Below are 22,517 nucleotides of genomic sequence, written 5' to 3'. Positions count from 1 at the left end.
TTTTCTAACTGCCTTATTTGATGTTTCTCCATTGATTCTGTTAGGTATATTATGATATGTTTAACCGTAATTGTAATCATAATATTTTCTTATGTTTAATGTCATGACATGTCACTAGATGTCATGTCAGAATGTTCTTAGATACACACCACTTAATCAACACTCACACACATTGATTTTCTCCATGTTTTGATTACTGCTACGGTCAGCTGTAAAGCTGGCATATCAGGTGACGTCATGGTTTGACGTGCCTGTGTAGAATGGGGTTAGCTCAGACCAGATATAATGTACAGGCCTGTTGGGTTCGGGGTCTTTCATTCTTCATCTGCCTGCGTGCAGTTTGGAGGTGGAAGATGTCTGGACGTGTAATGTTAATTTTACCTGTGATCTTTTGAATAAACCAGCATGGTTATTTTTTATATCCAAGTGGTCTGCCGCGTCTCTCTGAGTTCCTGGTTAGAAGAACTGAAAAAAGCTTTCAATTCTCTGACCTAGAAATTGAAAAGGTCTGCAATGAATTCCCTCATTTCTCCTGAAAGGTTGTGGGATAACCACAGCTTCATACTGGCACGGGCACATCTGTCTCTAGAAAATCACTTTTGGCTTTTCCCGTTTAGGGGTCGCCACAGCGAATCGTCACACTGACGACTCGCATGTTGATATTTGGCACGTGTTTTATGTCGGATGCACTTCCTGACGCAACCCTGAATTGAACCCGGGTCACAGAGGTGAGGTCGCTGAGCCTTAACCACTAGCCTACCAGGGACGGCTCAGGCACATCTGTCTCTACTTATCGATTATCTGTGTATATCGCAGCATGTCAGATATTTATTATTTATGATCTATTTCTAGTTTTGGTGTTTTAAAATTTTCTGGACAAAAGTTTAACAAACAAATCAAATGTGCAAAATTCACTACATTTGGTTGAATAATACAAAAGATTTCATTGGCGCATTTATTAATTTTGGTTCAATAGTTTCACATTTCAGTCAGTTCCCCCATCTTATATCTTTATTTATATGTAAACTTAAGGTGACCTGCATCCACAGAAACCTGATCACCAGATTACAGTTTCACATGCATGTTGCACCAGCTGCTGTTATAAGATTCCATGTCATGAAAGGACTTTGCTGTGCTTTCACATTTGAAAATGACTTTTAATCATCTCCTGCTGTGTCTTCATTTACTCTGTTCCTTTTATTTCACTCTGGTTATATGCTTATTGTGGTTGGATTGTGTTCAGATGACACATGATTCAAATCAGAATGAAAGTACAACCACTTTTATACCTGTCACCTCACACCTCCTGGCTTGTACAATAAAAAACACACTGGTGCAACCTTCACAGAAATAGCATGAAAGATCAGACAGTCACACTTTTTAAGAGCAGTTACACTGTGGGATTTGGTCCATGCATTAGGTATTGATGTATTATTTCATATGTTATCACATTTGGTAGATCTGACAAGTCATGTATTGGTGCTTATATTGGAATAAAAGCATGTTTTGAAGATCTGTGAACGAGGGTCAGCTGAAGGTGCCATTGGCCTGAAGGGGGCCTATGGTGAACCAGTGATGTGGAAAATGAAGCATACTGTATGGTTACACTGTAAAATGCATTTGTGTGTATATGTTTCAGTTACTTCCAATGTCCTTCATTCATTCGCATCCCTTTAAAAAGGGAGACCCTTCGAAGGCTCTCCCAGAGAACAACCAGCACTGTTGTTGAGCTCTTCTCTCCCTACCAGCATGAACTAAAACAAACATGACTCATCTCACTGAGTTTTTGATTCTAACAACTCTCAGACAGAAAAGAAGAATTTTCATGACAGTTCAGATGCAGACAGGTGCGAGGTGAGGTAAACCTCTCTGCTGTTTACTGAGCCACCTGTTCGTCAACAGATCGAAGCGGCAAGAACTGGCAAGAACTCGTCAAAAGCATCGATTGTAAACTACTGGTGATATTTCAAGCTTACAAAAGGTTGTTTGAAGTTGTGTTAAATGTGATGTTTTTCAGAAAGTAAGGAGAAGCTAGAGCAGCAGTGTCATTCAGGAGGAGGATGCATGATATTTTCCATTACAGGACAATGGACTCGACCATTAGTCTCTTCGGTCTGGTAACTTGCCTTGAAAACCAAGTCGTTTGCTTTGTGTTGTCAGAATTTTGTCTTTTTCAAGGCTTTTGTTTCTTTTTTACATTGTTTTCTGTTACATGTCACTCCATCTTTTGCAGTTCAACATTTCTTCTGGGCTACACCTCACAAATTCTGGGTGGTCAGCCTTCATTGGCTGACTAATGGACAACAGTAGAGGCTGGTCTCACCACAGTCCTGCACACACACAAACATGGGAGGATTTGTGTGCATCACCATCCATCACAATGCACATTATCCTCGTTCAGGCGCACAATGCCCATCCCACCGCAGTGGCCGTCAGGCTGAGAGTTTCCATGATGAAGGATGATGTTCTGTAGAGCTAACGAGTCTGGCCCATGCCGCTTCATCACATCTGTCTGCACGATGACCTTCAGCCTAACTCACAAAGAGACATACAGTATGTGTAACTACGCAAACAAAAGAGCAAACAAACTCAGGGCAGGTTTCCTCCCTCTGACTTCCTCTTGTCTCGGTTTCTCCCCTCAGCCTGGGAATTGTCCTGAACTTGTTTACTTTTCTGAGAGAGGTGCTATGGCTAACAAGCACTGCGAGGAGCCGGATCCGAGCAACTCTCCTTATCCCTCATTTTGTCTTCCGCTCCACCTCAGCTCAGCCCTCCTGCCTCAGTGAACATGACGTCTCTCCTCAGATATCTGGATAGTATAACGAGCCAGATGCTACTCAAGCAGCAGTTCTTCACTGCCTTGAATCCATATTTTAGCAGTGCTGCAGTGGAACAGATTAAAACAAATTAGTTCCTGACAACTGATGGAGCCGCGTGGCATCAGACAATTCTTCACCCTTTCTTTCCTATTTTTGCATCTTTCTCTGTTTGGGGGGAGATGAAAGGACAGAAGAAGAAAAGGCAGAGCAGGTGCTACATGGTAAAGAAGAGCACTGGTGACAATTGTAAATGCTATGTATGCTCCTCCTCACTGTCACAAATCAGGACTCACATGTTTGTGTTGCTCTTGTGTGCGAAACAAAAACATTTGAAGATGTGTTTCCATGGCCAGGAAACACATCACAATCAACTATAACACTAAGAATACAAGGACACAAAGTGGAAATAAGTACACTGTATTTTCATGTTACAACACATACTAGTGAAGACATAATTTGAGCGATGCTGCACAATTCAAAATGACTGTCTGTGTGTGTGCACGGATGGAATGAGTCATACAGGGAGAGAGTAATAATGTTCTCATGCTGAGGTAACCAAATTCATTTGGGGTGTTGTGTGCTGTTTTCAGAGCTTGAGTAGACAGGTGAGAAGAAGAACTTTTGACAGGAACCATCAACACTGACTGGCCTTGTGCTGCACAGATGCAGCAAATAAAAACATAAAAATGGGTTTGTTTCTTGTAGACATGCAATCCTGCAAGGACGGGCTAATCTTCTCTGGTTTATTCTGAGGTTTGACTGTGTAGCATAAAGGGGAACTAGGCTGCCATCAAAGCTGGATCCAAGCAGTGAATATCTTGCTATGTAAATCTATTCAACACTGACTACTTTAAGGCTGCAGAGACTCCAGTGGCCTAGCTATAAATAAATAAACCCTCTTACATAACCAGAATTAAATGTGCATCTGTCTTTAAAATCATCATGGAGTCAACTTTCGTTCTCTATAAATTGTTAGAAAACATAAAAATGTTTGCCTGAATGGAAAGACAAGGAGGAGGGGGAGAAGGCAACAGTGGATGATGGAGGTGTACTGTATGTGTGTGTTTGTGTGTCACTGACAGACACACAGACTGCTTGTCTCCAAGTGTTTTTCTGTACAAACTAATGCTTCCTTAGACTGAAGTAGATTAACAGGAACCATCGACACTGGCCAGAAATAACTGGTCAATTGCCAGAATCCTGCTAGTTGTTCTTTGTACTCTATTGTCAGGGTAACAGCCTATAATATTAAATGGTGCGTTTCACCTTCAGTGCTGTAACATGTCACTATTTAATCAACAGGTGATGATGATTCTGGGCACAGCTGTATGCTCATACATCTACCAGGGTACCAGGCTGGAGCAGCAAAACTGCAGAAACATTTACACAAAGTGGCAGAAATTCCAGCGCACTCAATGGATCATCCTCATTTGTTAGTAGTTGTACATGATTACAAATCTGAACCACACTTTTCACATTGTAGCTCCTCAAGTTTCTGTGAATTGTACTTCTATTTACTATTTTACTTGTGAATTTTGCACCTTCTACATTTGTGGTATCATACTGTATATCCCTTAAATAATTACTTTTTTATTTTACAAATGAATCTGTGTATTTGTGGGGGTGCTTGCTTCACCTTTCTTGGTGAGTTGAATGTTGGCCTGTCGCCGTCCGTTGCCATTCTCCACGTAGCAGGAGTAGTTACCAAGATCGTTCTCCTCCAGAGAGTCAATAGTCAGAGAGATGGAAACCTCCTGCTCCCCGAGGTGCTCCCGGATTGTCCTGCAGGGCGCAGAGCAAATAGGAATGGCTATCTAAATTTCATGTTGTTTAATGCAGGGTCTGGCTTCAGCACAGTTATTCTGGCTGACTAAATTGCCATTTTATCAAGTCACATTTTAACATCTTTCAGCTCATTGATTTGGTTTTATGGCCCACAACTTTAATGCTTTGGTTGACAAACAACATTTTCATTAACCCAATTTCCAGCAGCATCAGACAGAAAAAAAAGCTTTGATAAACTCACTGTGCCAAGGTCAGTGGCTGGCTGCTGAACATAGTGGAGAATTTGCTGGACTGTATCAGACTGCATTAGTTTTAGATGGGTGTACCTCATAAAATGACAACGGTGTATTGTGTCATATCACAGTCTTGATCAAGGTAAGAGATTTCTAAAAGTTTTACAATGGAATAAACCAGATGTCCTGTGGCAGCTCAGAGGGACACAGTATTAAGAGTCTAGGATAATTGCCTGCTCCTTTCATTTCTTATGGGAAGTGTTTGCCTGGCATGTAGACCTTTGGAGCCATCTGGTTTAGATCCTGACAGATCAGACAACACTGGACCTTTGTGGTACTTGTTGATGAAAGAAGGATTAACAGTTTTGAGCCAAAGATAAGTGTTGAACATAATTTTTCTGATGGTGACAGCAACCATCAATTAACCAGTTTGGGCACCAACTGATGCATTATTGTCCTCAGAGCTTTTCCAAGTCTATGACTCATGAATGCTAAAGCAAAACCAACATACAAGCTGTTGGTAAAATGTTGACACCAACATGCCATGAGTCCAACTGCCTCAGTACTGACTGTGAAGTGTACTGTACATCTACGCAGCTTCTGCCAGTATTTATCTAAAAAGTCCGATCTGGATAAGACAAAACATACACAACAGAAAAACCAAATTCAGAACGGCAGAGAACATGCAGAGCTGAAGCTGTACTCTGCGGCTACAGATGTTCTGAATGTGTGTGCCACAGAAACAAAAATAATGAAAAAACTATGGAAAACAACATTCAACTGCAGGCAGCCAAAAAGTCATAAGTAGAGCGTATTGACTCTTTAATAAAATATGGATTTTTCTGACAAAAAGGTTTGCCTCAAGGAAATTTGAGTTGTGCGTACAGTATGCATCCTCACATCCATAAATCATGACCTTGGAATTATAAACCTCCACTCGGGTGGAGAGCGCTTGTGAGACACTGTTTTAGATGTGACATTCTCTGGGTAAAACTGCTTTACATATATTACATTATATTTTACCATTCCATATACATTATTAAAATATAACTACATCAGACAGAACTGCAGTTTAATTCCAGGTTCCATCATCCGCTGACATTTGTGGCAGCCTTTTACTTTTCAGTGGTAATGTTTTAGTGCATCAGAAAAACAAAAGTAAATAACAAAGGCAGGAGATGACAGTCCATGACTGACAAGAAGCCAGCATCATATGAGTCATGACAGATTTCCCCTTTGTTGATTGGCTGTGGCTCTTGATGTGTATTGTTTGTGACATGTTGGTACGGGGATAATAGTGTCACGATGCACTACAGCACCAACCTATCCCACAACATTTTGCCATGAGGGTTAGTGAGAAAAATAAAGCTCTTTTGATGTTTTTAAAAATGGATTTCAGCCATTTTCCAGAATATAGTTCTTATAGATTATTAAAACATGCAGAGAGTATTAGTCTCTGCTATGGCTACTGGATCACACTGACTATACTGACTGAATACTAGGTTATGGTCAATTGTTTATGTTCTTACCAAAAACGGATTCTACCAGCCTTCTCTTCATTATCAGTGTCTCCTTTATTGGTTTGTAGAAAATCAGATGTGCATGTGATGTGATATCATCTAAATATGGGGATAACATTTTCTCAGTCTCTCCAGAAGGACATTTATAGTGTTACATTCAGTTGTACACATAAAAAACAGAAATAACAAGACATAAAACAAAGACATAAAAAACAGAGCAACAGAGGGAAGTTTACCAAGCTGAACAAGCAAGGTGTAAAATGGGTGTTAATGTCAGATTGTTGGTTTTGTAACATTCCAGTTGGATGCAGAATACCCTGATCTGATTTTGATAAGGTACCTGACCATCAGACAGGGGCCTTCATTCAAGTATACTGGGCCCTTTAAAGTAAAATGAGGCTAAAATTCTTGAAAGATAGTAGTGAAAGTGTATTTTAAGGTTGGAATGGGTTCTGATTAGCCAGTACCAGCAAGTCCAGCTAAATTAAGTGTAAAACAAACTTATACACTACTTAAGCCCAGTCTTATTTATAAGACCAGGATACAGCATTTGTAACAAAGTCCTATGACAGGAAGAGAGCAATAATGAATAAAGCTGAATCTCTCTTGCTGGGTTGCTGCTGTTCAACAGCGGGAATGATATATGAGCAGATAATGTTTTTAAGCTTACATAAACTGCAGCTGTTTCAAGCCCATTTTATGATGCATGGGGCTAATAGTGCAAAAAGGTACGAGTGCCACTTGGGCATTCTTCTGCTGCCTGCCGCAGGGCATCTGAATATGAAAACTCACCTAATTCTTGTTGATCAATGAACATACTAAACTAAACTAATTGCAAAATGGGGAGATAAAGACAAACTACAACAGAACCACTGCTGCCATGGCAATATCTTACATGAGGTTTACAAAGTGCTGCAAATAACTGGTATCCCACACAGAAAACATCATGCTTGCAGCGAAATTTCTAATATTGACCAAACAAAATGAAGAACCACTGAAGATAATCTGTAGCTTCATGGACTATCTGCTTCTTAAAAACTAATTATGAAGTACTTTTTTAGCTTGTCTTCTGCGGGTGAACATATACCATTAAGGTTAATTCCTGGGTCAAGGCTTCTGTGGGTACGTATGTATGGGAGATGCAAGTTAGTTTAGCCTTTCTCTTAATTCCCACGAGCTTTTCTAACACTCATCCTTCTCAATTGTGTGGCCAGTCAGGCAGAGACATGGTGCTCCACAAGGTTAGGATATAGATCCATGCTGATGGCTTTTTAACGAGGTGGCACCCATGTGTGACTCACCACAGACTGAGCTGAAACTCTGTAGGTGTTAGCAAGTGGGAAAAAATCTATTTACAAAACGACTCGATACACTCATACTTGTTAGTGCAAGTTTGAGTGAAAGTATATGTGTGTGTTTGGATACAAGTGAGGATTCACGTGTGTGAGAGGCGCAGGAGCAGGAGCAGGAGCAGGAGCAGGAGCACAGGAGCAGAAAGTGTGCATTCCTGGAAAATAAGAACAATGAAGCATAAACACACCCACAGAAACATCTGGCAGATGGTGTTTTTAAAGTCGAGAACAGCAGTAAAACTGGCGGTATGTAGCTGGATGGAGAAGGAAGTGCAGCAGCACACAGAGGAGTCGGGATGGGAACTGATTGGTTATTAAAATCACTGCCATTATCAATTCAAATTATTAGTCCAATTCCGTGTTGATAGATTACTTAAAAAAAATAGGCCTAGAGATTTTCAGCATCAACTCAGGTGTTTTTTTCGTTTTAGACATACAATACCAATAAATCAGACAGTTTGGAAGAGGGTTCCAAAGGGAACTGATGTTGTGTCAAATTCTGTTCCCCTGTCAAAATGTTCTGCCCCTTAACACCTGAACCTAACCTTATTCTACCTGTAACCACTGAGGGGGTTTGCTAGTAGAAAATAGTTTTAACAGGGGAAAACACATCTTGACGGGGGAACAGATTTAGACACAAGACCAGTTCTAGTTTCCCATAGGAGGCTGCTCCACCACAGTGACTTACTGAGAAAACCGCAAAGAAACACACAGACACACAACTCGGCGTAATCTCAGAATCTGAGTTTGGATCTGTGACTGTAGATTTCCTATCATCGTCTCTGTGATCTACAGTAACTGCACTTGATATGACCTAGTGCGGTCTCTCCAAGCAGTCTCAGTTTGACAGCTGAACTTTTGAACTCTCCCATGTCATGCTTTGCTTTATTTCTAAACACCTCACCGGCTGTTGCTTATTCCTGCTCTGTACTTCTCCTGACTACATCCCAAAGGTACATCTCAACAGATCATAGCAGATTCTCTTAAAAAGACCTGAAATGTAAAATTTTCTACAAAGACAGATCATCCAGTAGGCATTGCCTTGGCACTGCAGCAGTTCCAGTTTTAAACTGTCTCGCAAAATTTGCTATGATACAGAGTAAAGTAACATTACAGTGAAGGTTTTGAAAGACCATATATTTTCACCTAAAAATGCAGATTGCCCAAATTGAAAATTCAAGTATTCTTGGAATTTTCAGGGTCCTAATTTTCTAATACACTTTTCTGATGGTGAAATATTTGGTAGGGGGGCTTACAGTCTACCCTGTTTGTCTGTGACCCTGACCTGCAAGAAAACTGATAAATGAAAAATGAGCATGCTCAGAATTCCTTGCATATGTCAAGGTGAAGGTCAGCTGGTATGCAGGGAAATTGTGTAGGTGTGCAAAACACATCATACACAGAGTAAAAGAGACTAGAGGTAGCTCTGTCCTTTAACTTAATAACAAATAGGAACTTAGTACATTTTAGCCTTTTGCTTGAGTCTTGGCCATTTTCCAGTTTTTGTTTGATAGAAATGATTGAGCATCTTGGGAAAGGACAGTGTTATGACATGACGGTGTTACTAACCTTCTCAACAAATTCACAACAACAGAAAGAAAAAAGTACATTTCTACAAAAATACTGAACTGAATTTTTAACTGTGAACTTCCTTCACTCCAGGTAGGAGGTTTCTGATGAAATCACCCAATTACTAAGCACAAATAGATAGTGGAAGTACTGGACGACCCTGTAAGTATCCTGATTTCCCATGAATACATGTGTACGAACATTAATTAGTTAGAAAATAAAATGTTACACTTGGACTGCTGTTCAAGAGGGTGCTGCATGTCCATGCACCAGGGACTAAAACGGCTATCCTATGACTTCACCTCTGAGATCTGTGACATCTTGTTCTGCAGCCACAAAATGTTTTTTTATCAACCTGGAATCTCAGTGGTGAAATATTGTACCAAAAGCTCCATTTCATTTATTATAGACAGCCCTTCAGGGGTGTACTCCTGTGTGATTCATTTCCATTTCAAAGCTAAAAGCTCATGGAATGATGTCACGGAGTGGGTTTGAAGTGGTGTACATTCAATTGGGAACAAAAATAAAATAAATAAAAATGCACAGAGAGAGCCTGAATCATGAGTCAGCGCACAACAAAAACACACACTTGAGAACCATGAACGTCTATTGTGGGCACCCACAAACCTCCACATTTCTGCCCCTGCACACACAAACACACAGGCTTTTCAAAGCAGCTCAGGGTCACAGTTGTGATCTCTTGGCTTGTTACCTCATTTAACTGTTATAAGGAACCAATCTCCTTCTTCAGTCCTTCTCATCATTATTATACCACCAAAGCAATGTTGACACCTGCCCTACACAAGCAACAAAATATGTACAAATGCACAGAGGAAGACAGTACCATGTGGTGGCACACAACAAAAATTGTAAAAACTTGAATGTGCACACACTGTAACAGAAAGATGTATGCACACACACAGACACACACACACAGGCTCAGGGTCACAGATTTAATCTTGGCTTGTTACTTCATTTGACTACAATATGAAAGCACATTCTCTCTTCTCATCTTTATTATACCACCCACCCAATGCCACCTTCCCCTCCCACCACCCACACACATAAAGACACAATCCCCCTAAATCCTGAATGCTCTAATTGGCCTAGTGTCCTTCACAACAGAGAGTGGCACTGAGAGCTGGACGGAGCATGCTAGCAGGCTAATAGAGAGATCTCAAAATACCAGGTCACTGACTGGGCCGCTAACTCTCCTCCCAGGCTTGTCACGCTGCTCACAGTTAACCTTTTCATTAGATGCCATTTGGTGGCAACAGGGATTTTTTTAGTTGCAGTCCGTCAAAAGAGTATAGTGGGGCTGGACATGAAAGGGTGTGTGATATGAACATTTCAGTGGAGACAGACACTCGAGCAACAACCTTAACAATGAAGTTAATTATTCCTTAAAACATCCGTTAGTATGATGTATGTTTAAGTTATAATCCATCATATTTTCTGGATAATGCACACACCTCACTGGAAATAGTTGGATCTACATTGGAACTAAATGACATACCTTCAGACAGAAGAAGAGAAGTCTCTAAGAAAGTCTGCAGTTAGTTAGGCTTTCAGATGTCCACAGCAACAAAGACCTTGTTTCTGAAAAGAGCGCTGCAAATACCACTAATATAATTCAGTTCATGTCCTTGCATGAAAGTGGAAATCAGAAGGACAGAAGGACTAATATTTTAAAACCTGGACAAATAAAACCAAAACTATTTGCATGGCTAGACAGCAAACAAGGAGCTGTTTCTTTCCTTTTTATATTTGATTCATCCTTCTTCCTTCACTTTATTTGCTCAGTGCCCTGGTGATGACAGCAGGGCAAAGAAACACATTTCAGAGGATCAAGAATTTCCACCTTGCTAAAACCCAGTGAGAGATGATTTGTTGCGTCTGAGAGACGTGACTGCACCACTGCACAAATACACGTCATTCACTTACTACTGTATATGTTAGTTTTGAGGCAACACCTTTCCCACTTGGATGTCTGTCAAAATATTTAGTTTAAAATTTGATTATTTTTTATGTTTTATAATCCTCTTTTCTTCAGGAACTTGTGCTCCCATGTCATCTCATCACATACAACCCATCAGTGAATGACAGTGAAACATAATAAATAATACATTTTGCTTGGTGCTTTTATATTTTCTTCCCCAGTTTTGACTGAAAATCACTGCTTGAGGATCAGGTCTTGATCTTGAACAATGTGGGTGAAGTACGCTGTAGATTGTATTGTTCTGCTCCTGTCCGTCCACCAAACAGGGACATTTTGACCTTTTATCAGATTGCCAATAATAAAATGAAGATTAAGTGCCCTGCAATATTGTTAAGCAGTAACACAAGGTATGACCTATCACTTATCTGGACAGGTTCTGTCCTATAGTCCCACAGTCATATGAGGCCATATTTATGTCAACTGGACTATACTGTTAGCACCGAGTATAAACTGGCTTAATATTATGTTATTAGTATATGCAAATGTTTTGAATCCCATAGATAACCTGGCAATGTTGTAAAACGCGGTACATGGAGCAGTAAACCCAGTGTTGTCAGTTAAAGAGTTATATCACAGACCAACACTATCCAGTGGACTTGAAAGCAACGTTTGCTGGAGTTTGTCTGTGGTTGGTTTTAGTAAACATTATGCTGGATGAATTTCTTATGGCAGTGTTTTGGGCCATATTTTCTTATATGACCTACTGTAGCTGTTTGCTGCACTCCTCTACAACCTTTCTAGTCTTGTTTTTTTTTTTTTCAACAATAAGAACAGGAATATTTTATAATATTTTTAAGGAATATATTTTATTTCGTTGCCGATAATGAGAATGATGCAATACCTAAAGCAAAGAGAGCTCCTGTTAAAAAAAGAGCAGGCTTCTACCAGCCAAATAGATGGCACTGTGGGATGGTCATCTAGTTTCAGGCGGTGTGTGTGCCTGGGTTGCCACCTGATTTTGCAGTAAACAGACCTCTGTTTCCAGAGATGAGAGTTTGAGCCAAAAGATAGAGGTCAACCAAACGAAAAAGGAGGCATTCAATTGGAGTTTCCATCTGCTGTGCTGCTCTGCTATTACTGCCTGCACTTATATTTCAGTGCAAAGTAATTGTTACTCGCTGATGGAGCAATACCTCAACTGTGCATACATATTGTAAATGATAAAGAATGCATAGTTATCTACATTATTAAACAGCCACGTAAAGCATTCATAAATATGATTTACATGATAGCTTGGTAGTTAAAGGTTCCTTTTATTGTTCAGTGTGGTGATGTGTGGTCATGCATTTGTGGTAATAGGGTTTAAACAGGTGTTTACCACTTCAGCCCTAGGGCTCTTTGCTGCTTCTGAAGGGATTAAAATTACTTCATGAATTTGTTATATGTTGCTTAAGCTCTGCTGTAATGAGTAAAATGTTTTGTTTTATTTTGCTGAGTATGTCATAATTCCTAATGACCATTAATGATAAACTCAAAAATCAGCCCAGGCCTGATATTAAAGGTCTTACTTGATGTCACTCTCCTGAACCCGCTCCTCATCGAGATCCTCAATAAACTTCTCTCCCTTCATCCAGTAGATAAGTGGGCTGACGTCTCCACTGTATCCAAAGAAGGCTCTGCATGTCAGGTTGACTGGATTTCCTGTAGAAGGCAAGAAAAGATACAAGGTAAGACCTGTATGAACCCGTGGGTATCTGTGTTTTGACTGCTTTTTGATTCCTTAATATACCGTTCCATGTACAGTAGATCTAGTTTTCATGGCATATTTGCATTATTTTTAATACATGATTTGTCAAATATAAATCAAATAAACATATTTTTCACAAAACAGATTTCATGCAGAGTATCTCAATACAGAATATTGGAAATTTGTTCTAAATGTGATCAGCAACACTGATGATCAGAGGAGGCCCCACCAATTTCGAGTCTAAAAAGGAAAAAAGGTGATTCAACATCTATTCATTGCTCAAATGTCTATGAGATGGGAGATAACTATGACATATAATTTGGCACTTGTTAGTTAAAAGACAACAGGGACTCTTTGCTCTAACTTGGCCCTCTAGTGTAGTCAGGCACACTCAGATAAGCCGAAGTGAAAATCTGGTTTGGAGATTCAGAAAAAGTCCCAGATTGAGGGGTGATTTTGCATTTTCTCTCACAAAGAGATAAGGGATGTGTGTAAGACAGAAAGTAGAAGATGCAGAGCGAATGCATTGTGGGGATGCTGTCATCTCTCCTGGACCACACATGGACACATTCACACAGGTTCACAAATATTGCTATGCTTCTCAATTCCACCAGGGGTCTCTGTGGTGCTACAAAGCAGGGGGGCTGGTGGGCAGGAGGAACACATAAAACAACAACAGCAAAAAAAAAACAAAAACAACAACAAAAAAAAAAAACCCCACAGAACACACCATTTTGACAGGTGCAGACAACAGTAAGGGGAAACACGAATCCTTTTGTGTGCTACCTTTGATGCCATGAGGCCTCACCTATGGATAAGAACAGCATGCTACACTGTAGCACTGACAGCCCCTCAGTTGTGCTGACAGCAGTGGTGTGACTCTTCAAGACTTATTTCATGGGGCTCTTTATACATATGGCTGCATGTCGGTTCCTTAATGACAGAGTGTTAATTTGTGCCGGCTTAACTGTGAGTAGCTAAGACAGCAAGAACAGAACTTGTGTGCTCAGTTTGAGAAACAAGCAGAGCCATGCAGGGATTTAAGCACACCAATCCTTCCATTCAAATCCCATTCAAATCCCTGATTTTACCCCCCTTGGTCAGGGGGGTAAAATCAGTCCTAATGTGATTGTCTCCACTTTCTTATCTCCCTGTGCCTCTAGAGCATCCCTCTCAGTCGCTGTGGCTGCAAGACAGCGACGTCAGCAAAGGTTCTCATGGCTAAGCAGACAGACTGGAAGCTTCATAAAACACCACAGAGCAGGCAGGATGCATCTGTGTGCATTTGACAGAGGTACAGCATGACAGAAAATGGGAATATGTGCATGTCTATGTGGATGTGAGTGAGAAAAAAAGCCAGACGGTGAAATCAAACCTTTCCTCATGGAGAACTGAAAGAGTTTAATAGAGCATTGTGTTGCCCTTGTGTTCTGAAGATTACATAGATTACAGATCAGTGCACCCGCATGCAGTATGTGTACCATCCATATCGAGTTAATCTACCAGCATTTCCCATTCAAATTCAAACAATCCAACCCCTGAATAGTGAAGCCTTTTTTGAGTTTAAAGAGCCTTGAATAAATTAAACCCTGCAGCTAGTGGGAAAAATGCTTCAGAGAGGGAACAGACTAAGCTTTTCGTTTTTTTATTTTATTTTGGAAAGGGCATTTGCAATCTTAACAACAATGAGGGCGCATTCCTCTAATGTTTTTTGGCGAGATGGGAAGCAATTTAGGAGCTGGCAATTAAAGACAAATACGGCTGCACAAAAAAGCAAATGTAGAAATTACTGGTAATCTACAAGCAGGTTTTAGTCGTCTGCAGAGTAGATTTTACACCATACTGATATTAATGTCTGGAAGACTGTGTAGGACAACCACAGTTAAACTAACTAAAAACACTGTTTAGATGTAAATAAATAAGGCAACTAATCCTAACACCATTTTAGAAAATGTCCTAGAACTTTTAATGACATTAATTCAGTGAGAAGTCCTTTAAGTGCTATGAAATTGTGAAAGTTGACCATCTACAATTTCATAACATCTGCTGAAGAAGACTGTGTAAAATGATCAAAACCTCTACAGCAGCTACTACATGAACCTTGTTCTTGGACTGGTGTCAACTAAACAAACTGCTTTACTGGTCAGCAGTGATGTTAAGCACACATGGTTTTTAATTAAAAACATGTCTGGCACAAAGCTGGCTTCATTTGAAAAAGTATTTATGACCTGTGCAGACAAAAACGGAGCATAATACCAGCCTAAACTGGTATTATACCTCCTATATAAGGTGTAATGCGCTGCCTTCATCCTTATTTAAGTTAAAACATATTGATAGAGACTAATGGAATAGTCTGTATACATTTGTAAAGAAACATAACAAATGCAGATTCTTCTATGTAGGGCATCAGGGCTCACCACAAGGTTTAACGAATAAGAAATTAATGGGAACCATACAGCCTTCACAGTCACCAAATCTCTGACAAGTTGATCTATGGAAAAACTGCATGTTAGACTACACTTTTCACACATCATCAGCAACATCTCTCCCTCTACACCCACGACCGTACCTCAGGAGACCCCTCCTGAAAATCACAGACGACACAGCAGTCATCAGTCTCATCTGACATGATGACAAGTCTGCGTACAAACAGGAGTTTGAACAGCTGGCCCTGTGGCGCCGCCACAACATCCTGGAGTTGAACACACTCACAACCATGGAGATGACAGTGGGGACCCCCCCCCCAGTACTCAGTACCTCTTTATTGGCAGTGGTACCCTTCAAGTTTCTGGGTTCCACAATCTCCCAGGACCTGAAGCAGACACCTGCCATGAACTCTATCATCAAGTCTGTTCTCTGCACCTCCATCACTGTTTGGTTTTGGCTCGGCAACCAAACAGGACAGGAACAGACTTCAGCAGACAGTCAGGACTACAGAAAAGGTCATTGGTATAAGCCTGTCTGCCCTCCATGGAGGACCTGTACACCTCATGGGTCAAAAGGAGGGCAGAGAGGATCACTGCTGACCCCTCACACCCTGGACACATACAACAGCTAGACACAGTGACAGTTTCTTCCCCCGTATCACCATTCTCATGAAGTTTAATTCATGCATGTCTAAATTTCCCAGTGAAATAATCTGTAAATATAACCATTGTTATATATCTGAAAGCTCTTCTATAATAATGTATTATATTTTTGTTGCCCTACAAAAGCACAACGAGAGACACTGCAATGGATTCATACTCCTTGTGTGTTCAACATACAGTACTTAGCTAAAAATGCTGAATCTGATATTTTGGAGGAATGCTGCTCATCCCTTCAGTAGAGGTCAGAGGCTTGAACAGTCTAATGTAAAGGAGCACTGAAGCTGTTCTGGAGGCTCAGTCTGATGCTGTTTTTCCTTCATTACCCACCTATACATTAGAATTAATCAAGGAACAATGCCAAAGCAATTCTTCAATCATAAAATATTTTTTTCTACAGACAAATTAAACAGCCTTTTTTAGAGAATAACAGCAACAAACAACCTCTTCACAAAATGTCAGAATTACATTTCTGTCACATCCAGCATTGGTGCTGGAAAGGTCCTCCCTTCTCCTTTCATCCAGACAAACCAATATTCCCCATATTCTCTAATTAGTCCTTCCTTTAATGCAGGAGTCTGGGATCTACATAAAAGCACTTTAAAATTGCCCTGTGGCTTGTGAGCAGCAAGATAGCAAGCGACTGATCTGGATTGAGAAAAAGCCCGGGAGTTGAATCAGAAGATAATATTATTGCAAGTGGTTAAAAGGAGTTTCCCAGATTTAGTGGGGCACATGGGCAGCATAAAATCATTCCTGAAAATATTCTACAGGCTCTAAAGGAGAATCGCTGTCTTTTTTGTCTGCTTCAGGACAACATCCAGGCAGTGAAGGGTTACACCAATGATGGAGGCCCATAATTGTGGTGGCTGGGTACCCACTCACATTGCGTTGCCAGATCTGGTGGTTTAATTGTCTCTCTGTTCAGTATTTGCTTTGTTTTCTTTATTACAGCCCATGCCTCTCCAATCACGCATTTTAAGGCAGCCATTGACTGTGCTGTGTTCATTATTCATTTAGCTACACCCCCCTCGTGTATGGTCAATCTCTTGTTATTCATACTTGGCACTGCACCTCATTATTGCTAAGCAGGAAACTGCTGCCACCTTTCCCCATAATTAATAAAGGTAAAACAGATAAAGAGACAGCAAACAATGTTTTCTCAATTTTATAAGCATGTTAACACATGGCAATCATAATATGAAATGTTCAATGATGTATTGTGAAATGATGATTTTCTCTGCTCTGTGTTACTTTTGCCAGGGACAAGCCGTGTCTGGAAATTAAATAAGGTACTGTAGTACTGTTGAATATTACAAGGCAGTGGGAAACGAACAGGATGGGGTTGAGTGACGAACAAGTCCAGTTCGAGCCTTGTGGAAGAGAGATCAACACCCATTTCTCATAATAGTGTGCTCTTCAGCTAAAAGCTGTGTATTGTTACCTAATCCAAACCTTGTGCTGCTCATAGTCTTGCGTGGAGAAGTCACAGTTGAATTCTCCCAATGAAAGGCTCATTAGACATGAATGAAACACTTAGAAGGGTACTTCACAAAACATTAGACAAATGCCACGTTGAATGGAGGAAACAATGTTATAGCACAATTAGGAAAGCATCAGATGATGATAGCTACTGCCATATCATCTTTGAAGTACATGCTATTTTTGCTAATGGTTTTATGAAATAGTGTGAAGTCTTTATAGGCTATGCTTACTGGGGCTCTGTTGGTTGTTGTTTATTCTGTTGTTCCTTAACAAAATCATTTTCCAGCTAGGACGTATCCAAATACATGTTCTCAGGCACAAAAACACAATGCAACGCACAATGATACAGCAGAAAATCCTAAGTAGAAACTTTCTTGCAACAGACAGGCATTTTGTTTTAAGATAGCAGACTCAGATTCATACTCAAGAGTAATCATAGTCGTCAAGCCCAAACTGATTTTTAGTCTGAAACACTGATGCTGCTTTTAGCTGAGATAAGAAATGTCCCCCTGAGAAGGCAGCGATTGGATACCAACAGGACCTGAATGCTCACTGTGCTTTGGTGCAAGGCCATGCATGCAGAGGAGGGACTCCTGTAGGGCTTAGTACAGAACAAGGAAGTTGTTTAGAGAACTTTTTAAGCAGCACCATGTAGTCTAGCTGCTGATGGAGGGCCAGAGATCTGGTGAAAATGGAAAATGTGGTAGAGAGGAAAGGAGAAGAGACAGATACAGAATAAGAAAAAGAAAGAGCAATGGCACTACATAGCAGGTTCCTTGAGGCCTTGCTGGGTCACGTTTGAAACATACCTACACCCCCAACAGTCCCATTTTCGGAGCTGAAGCCCCCTGTGGTTAGATACTCAGCTTGGGCTCACTTCAGCAATGCATACAATGAATTTTGTTCTTAATAATTGTCCAGGGGATCTGAAGTGTTCTCTGCCACCAGACAGCACAGCCCGTGAAGTACTTTCCTCCAGTGTGCTGCATGACTGCAAATCAAACCCACTCCTGTAAAATTGAGGTTTTCTGCTCAGAAAGTTTCAGATTCTATCCAGCCTTGCTTATGTACACTCAAATTTGCTTGTTCATGATGAAATGTTATGACTGATGGCATGGCTGACTTTCAGGAGCTGCCAGATCTATCAAATGCTATTTCTACCATCAGTCTGGCTCATTTATGACAAATGACAACAGTGAAGAATTACTACTCACATCACCACATGCTCAAACAGGTCAATGGCACACGCAATGCAAAGAGACATGCACATAAACCTAAAATCTCATCTTACAATCCAGATGCTGCAGAGGCAGACACTGTGGATATCAAGTTGTTCTTGTACATCATACCAGAGCAGGTACAGGGCATCAAGATTGAAAATAAGTGTCAGGTTATTCAGTGCAATGCATCATAAAGTAATTGAAGACAGATTCTGTGTTTAGGAGGTTCAGAAGGAAAGACCAGCACAGTGTAACCCTGTTTATGACCTGCTCTGTAGCTGCAGGTTGAATGAATAACTCTGTCTAAGATTCCTTACACTCCATGATCATGTTTAAGAGTTCACCAACGTAGAGACTGAATGTACAATGTCTTATGCCATCAGTGAAAAGAATCCAGTTCCTACTATGGTCTAGTGGAAAACTCACCAGCTAAAACTGAGACAGCTTATGATGCTCAGTGAGCAAGAAAGAACAAAACAGAGAGAGAGGCAGAGGGAAGTAGTGGTGAGTGAAGAGCAAGGGAGCGCTGCTCTATCTATATCCTCTCCTGGGGAGTCCATCTAATAAAAAGAGGACACAGTAAAGTGGTTGGGACCGAAGGTGCTTTTCCCAGCATTTCAAGAAGCACCGTGCTCGATATCTGCACTGCACATGATTCGAATGAACGAGGAAGTCTAGGCAACAACGTAGCTGAGGCAGTAAAGTGAAGTGGATGAGTGAAACGAGTTTGAAAAAGCAAGGGGAAAAGCTGTTGCAACTATTCATCTTAAATCTGAAAGCCAGGGAGGAAGCTAGTGTTAGCGGGTTTGGTGATCATTGCATCACATTTCTCCAAGGTGAAGTGAGAAAATTAGAGTCCGGTTTACACGATGTGACTGTGGTGATGGTAGGAGTGCATGTACTGTACTGGGATGTTCTCTGAACTTTAGATGTGGAGATGAGACGTAGACACCTCATCACATTTTTTGGTTAAAATTAGATTGCCTGTTCCAGACATGTGGGAAAAGTAGAAACTCAGACTTTTCTAGTAGTAGAGATTTGTAAATGGTTTCATATACAGTAGGCTTTAAAATACACAGGTAACTGGAAATTAATATTTTCTTTATAATACATTTATAGTACAAAATTGTCAAACATCAGTAACAGTACAGTATATCAGCTCATGCATGGTACTATATGATGTGTCTGTCTTTAATTTCCATTGTTTCATTGTCTCTCCTCATCCTATTCATCTCCTCCACCTCACCTTTCTTCCTCCTCTCACATGCCTTGCAGGATGTCTTGGGAGAGCTTTGTGCATAAGCAGGGTTCTGTAATGAGTGCCGAATCAGGACAGAGACAAACAATAGGACTGTGTAACAGAGGAGCTGGAAGGAAGGAGAAACTCTGCAGAGCGAAAGGTTAAAGCTCTGGTGAGAGAACACATCACCTACACAGCGCCCCACTGCTTTCTCCTTGTCCATCAATGTTCACAGAAGAACACAGTGTGAGATCGCTGCCTTTGTGTGTGTCTGAGCAAGTGTGTGGCGTTCTGGTGGATAGACAGAATAATTGGAGTCATTTGCATTGCCTATGCTGATGTCATTTCAGTTCATCAACATATGAACGTAAATAATGTTCACGTGTTCAAAAGGGGAATGTTGGGATTTGGGGAACAACTGTCCTGCTCTAACGATGGAAACTATGTAAAATCGATTGTGTATTTGATAAACACACCATGAAGAGGAAAGGTGTTTTAAAACCTCTCCATGTATCCGTTTGGCTAAATTACCATAAGACTGACACATGCATCTGGGGACGACAAAATGTCAGAATTGTAGGAAATATCTACTGCAAAAATGGCGACAAGAATTCTCCTCAGGGGCACTGACATGACTGGCTGAATGGTGCATTAGCAAAATAAAAGGATTTTAATGTTGTAAGGTCTGGAAGGTCATCAGGCCGTGATTGTTGAATGTCAGATCACCATCAGAATAAAATCAAGAGTCTTGTGAATGACTAACAAATAACCTTTGTGGCATACTCTCCAATGACCTGATATATAGGGAAATCTCATTTAACACCAGTCATACAGAATTGAGTCCATAGCTCACCCTGTGATTATTCAGACATACATCTCAGCTTGCACTGTGGATAATCAAATTGATTTTCTTGTTCCCTCCCACGACTCCATGCAGCAGTATATTTTCCTTATTAAGCACTCTGGTGGTCTGACGATGCTCTTGCTAGGTTTGTGCTGCAAGATGGCGAGGTCAGAGACAGGATGTGAGCTAATATAGAGGAATTAAGCAATTACACGTGATATCTTTACAATTTTTAGAACATGAAATGGCCCTAATTTCTTGTAATCTTGTTTCATAACATCATGTGTGGAATTATGGCTGTCTTTACTGAAGGAGGCAGTGCTGCACTAAACCTGCTGTGACTCCATTTATTTTAAAGGCAAGCATCGCTGTAATCCAGGGCTCTTTCTCTTTTGATCCTCTATGCTAGATTGAGAATACAACAGTCAGACACCTGTGAATCCAGGGTGTCCCAGTGTCTGTGAAGCTGGTATTCACTACTACCCTGCTGTCACTTTATTATCCTTGTTCTCTTTCAAAGGTGACATTTGTCTAACTGTTCAATCTCTCTAACATGCAGCAGTGCAGTGTGGGACCTATTCAGCTTTATAGTCCCCCTTTACAGTAGCTGTGCACTGAATTTAGAATTCAGATATGAAATGGCATGTGTTGGAACTGCTGGGTATTTAAACCCCCTTGCCATTCATTTAATTAAAAACAATAGAATAAATTACAAGCAATGCTATCAAGCAGTGGGAGGAGAGGAGGAGAGGAAGCAACTTGAGGCAAGGTAAAATATGACCTTGTGCCAGAAATTTTTTTAAAGGGGGAAAACTTAAATTGTTTAAATTTAAGTATGGGTAATGGGAGCCATGCACTGTTCCCTAAATGCAACAGTTGGGGCCTGAGAATGAGTATACATCCTTATTCAGTAGCTTTAAATGGCACAAAAAGGCAAATTTGTACATTTGACAAATGGAAAAAAAAATGATCTGGCACAGAGCAGAAGACAGCAAAAATACGTATTTTTTTGACGAGTTTTCACCCACAACACATTGACATGATCCACAAGCTGCAGCCTCCACATTTCACAACCAAAACAGATTGACATCTGTTATAATCTGTATCAGCAGGCACACGAAGAGCTGTTGGGCTTATTTGCTTCATCTACTGTCTAGTAGCTTCTCTGCTGTAGAGACTTAAGCAGCTCTCCCAAATCCACTGTGTGATCGCTGCTCAGAGATAATCCACAAAATATGTCAAAGACTACATTAGCTTGATTTCTAATGTTGTCATATCAGATGCTCTGTTCATGCCCATATAATCTTTTCAAATGAAACACTGAGGGCAAAATAAAATGAGTCAAAATATGTATGAAGAGTGACCACAGGTCTGAAGGCTATGGTTGAGATGTCAAGGGCGCTACAACAATTTTACATACTGTATGTAGGTCATTTAGCAAATTATAAGAAATAGTACTAGAATCAGAATCAGAATCAGCTTTATTGGCCAGGTGTGACGGACACATGAGGAATTTGACTCTGGTACATCGGCTCTCAATGTGCAAAACAGTAAACCAGCATAAGGCTGTGTAATATAACAAAATAGCAGTATTAACATCAACAAACAGTGCAAACAATGCAGAATAAGCAGTATGAACAGACAGTAAACAATGCAGACAACAAAGGAAAAACAAAAC

General features: G+C 40.5%; 1 protein-coding gene across 11 annotated transcripts in view; it reads right to left on the bottom strand.

The window, feature by feature from the left end:
• The window catches only part of LOC109955793 (interleukin-1 receptor accessory protein-like 1), a 263,673-nt gene that overhangs the window by 10,537 nt on the left and 230,619 nt on the right, over positions 1-22,517 (bottom strand). For all 11 annotated transcript variants that reach the window (XM_020592273.1, XM_020592277.1, XM_020592276.1 and 8 more), the window contains 2 exons: positions 12,786-12,918; positions 4,456-4,601 (listed from right to left, as the gene is read on the bottom strand). In XM_020592273.1, coding sequence (XP_020447929.1) covers positions 4,456-4,601; positions 12,786-12,918 — 279 coding nt within the window. The remainder of the gene's footprint in view (positions 1-4,455; positions 4,602-12,785; positions 12,919-22,517) is intronic.

Source organism: Monopterus albus, unplaced genomic scaffold (genome assembly GCF_001952655.1).
Source record: "Monopterus albus unplaced genomic scaffold, M_albus_1.0 scaffold16.1, whole genome shotgun sequence".
NCBI classification, from domain to species: Eukaryota; Metazoa; Chordata; class Actinopteri; order Synbranchiformes; family Synbranchidae; genus Monopterus; species Monopterus albus.
Note: the sequence above shows the minus strand (reverse complement) of the source record. Positions and strands in the feature narration are given on the sequence as shown.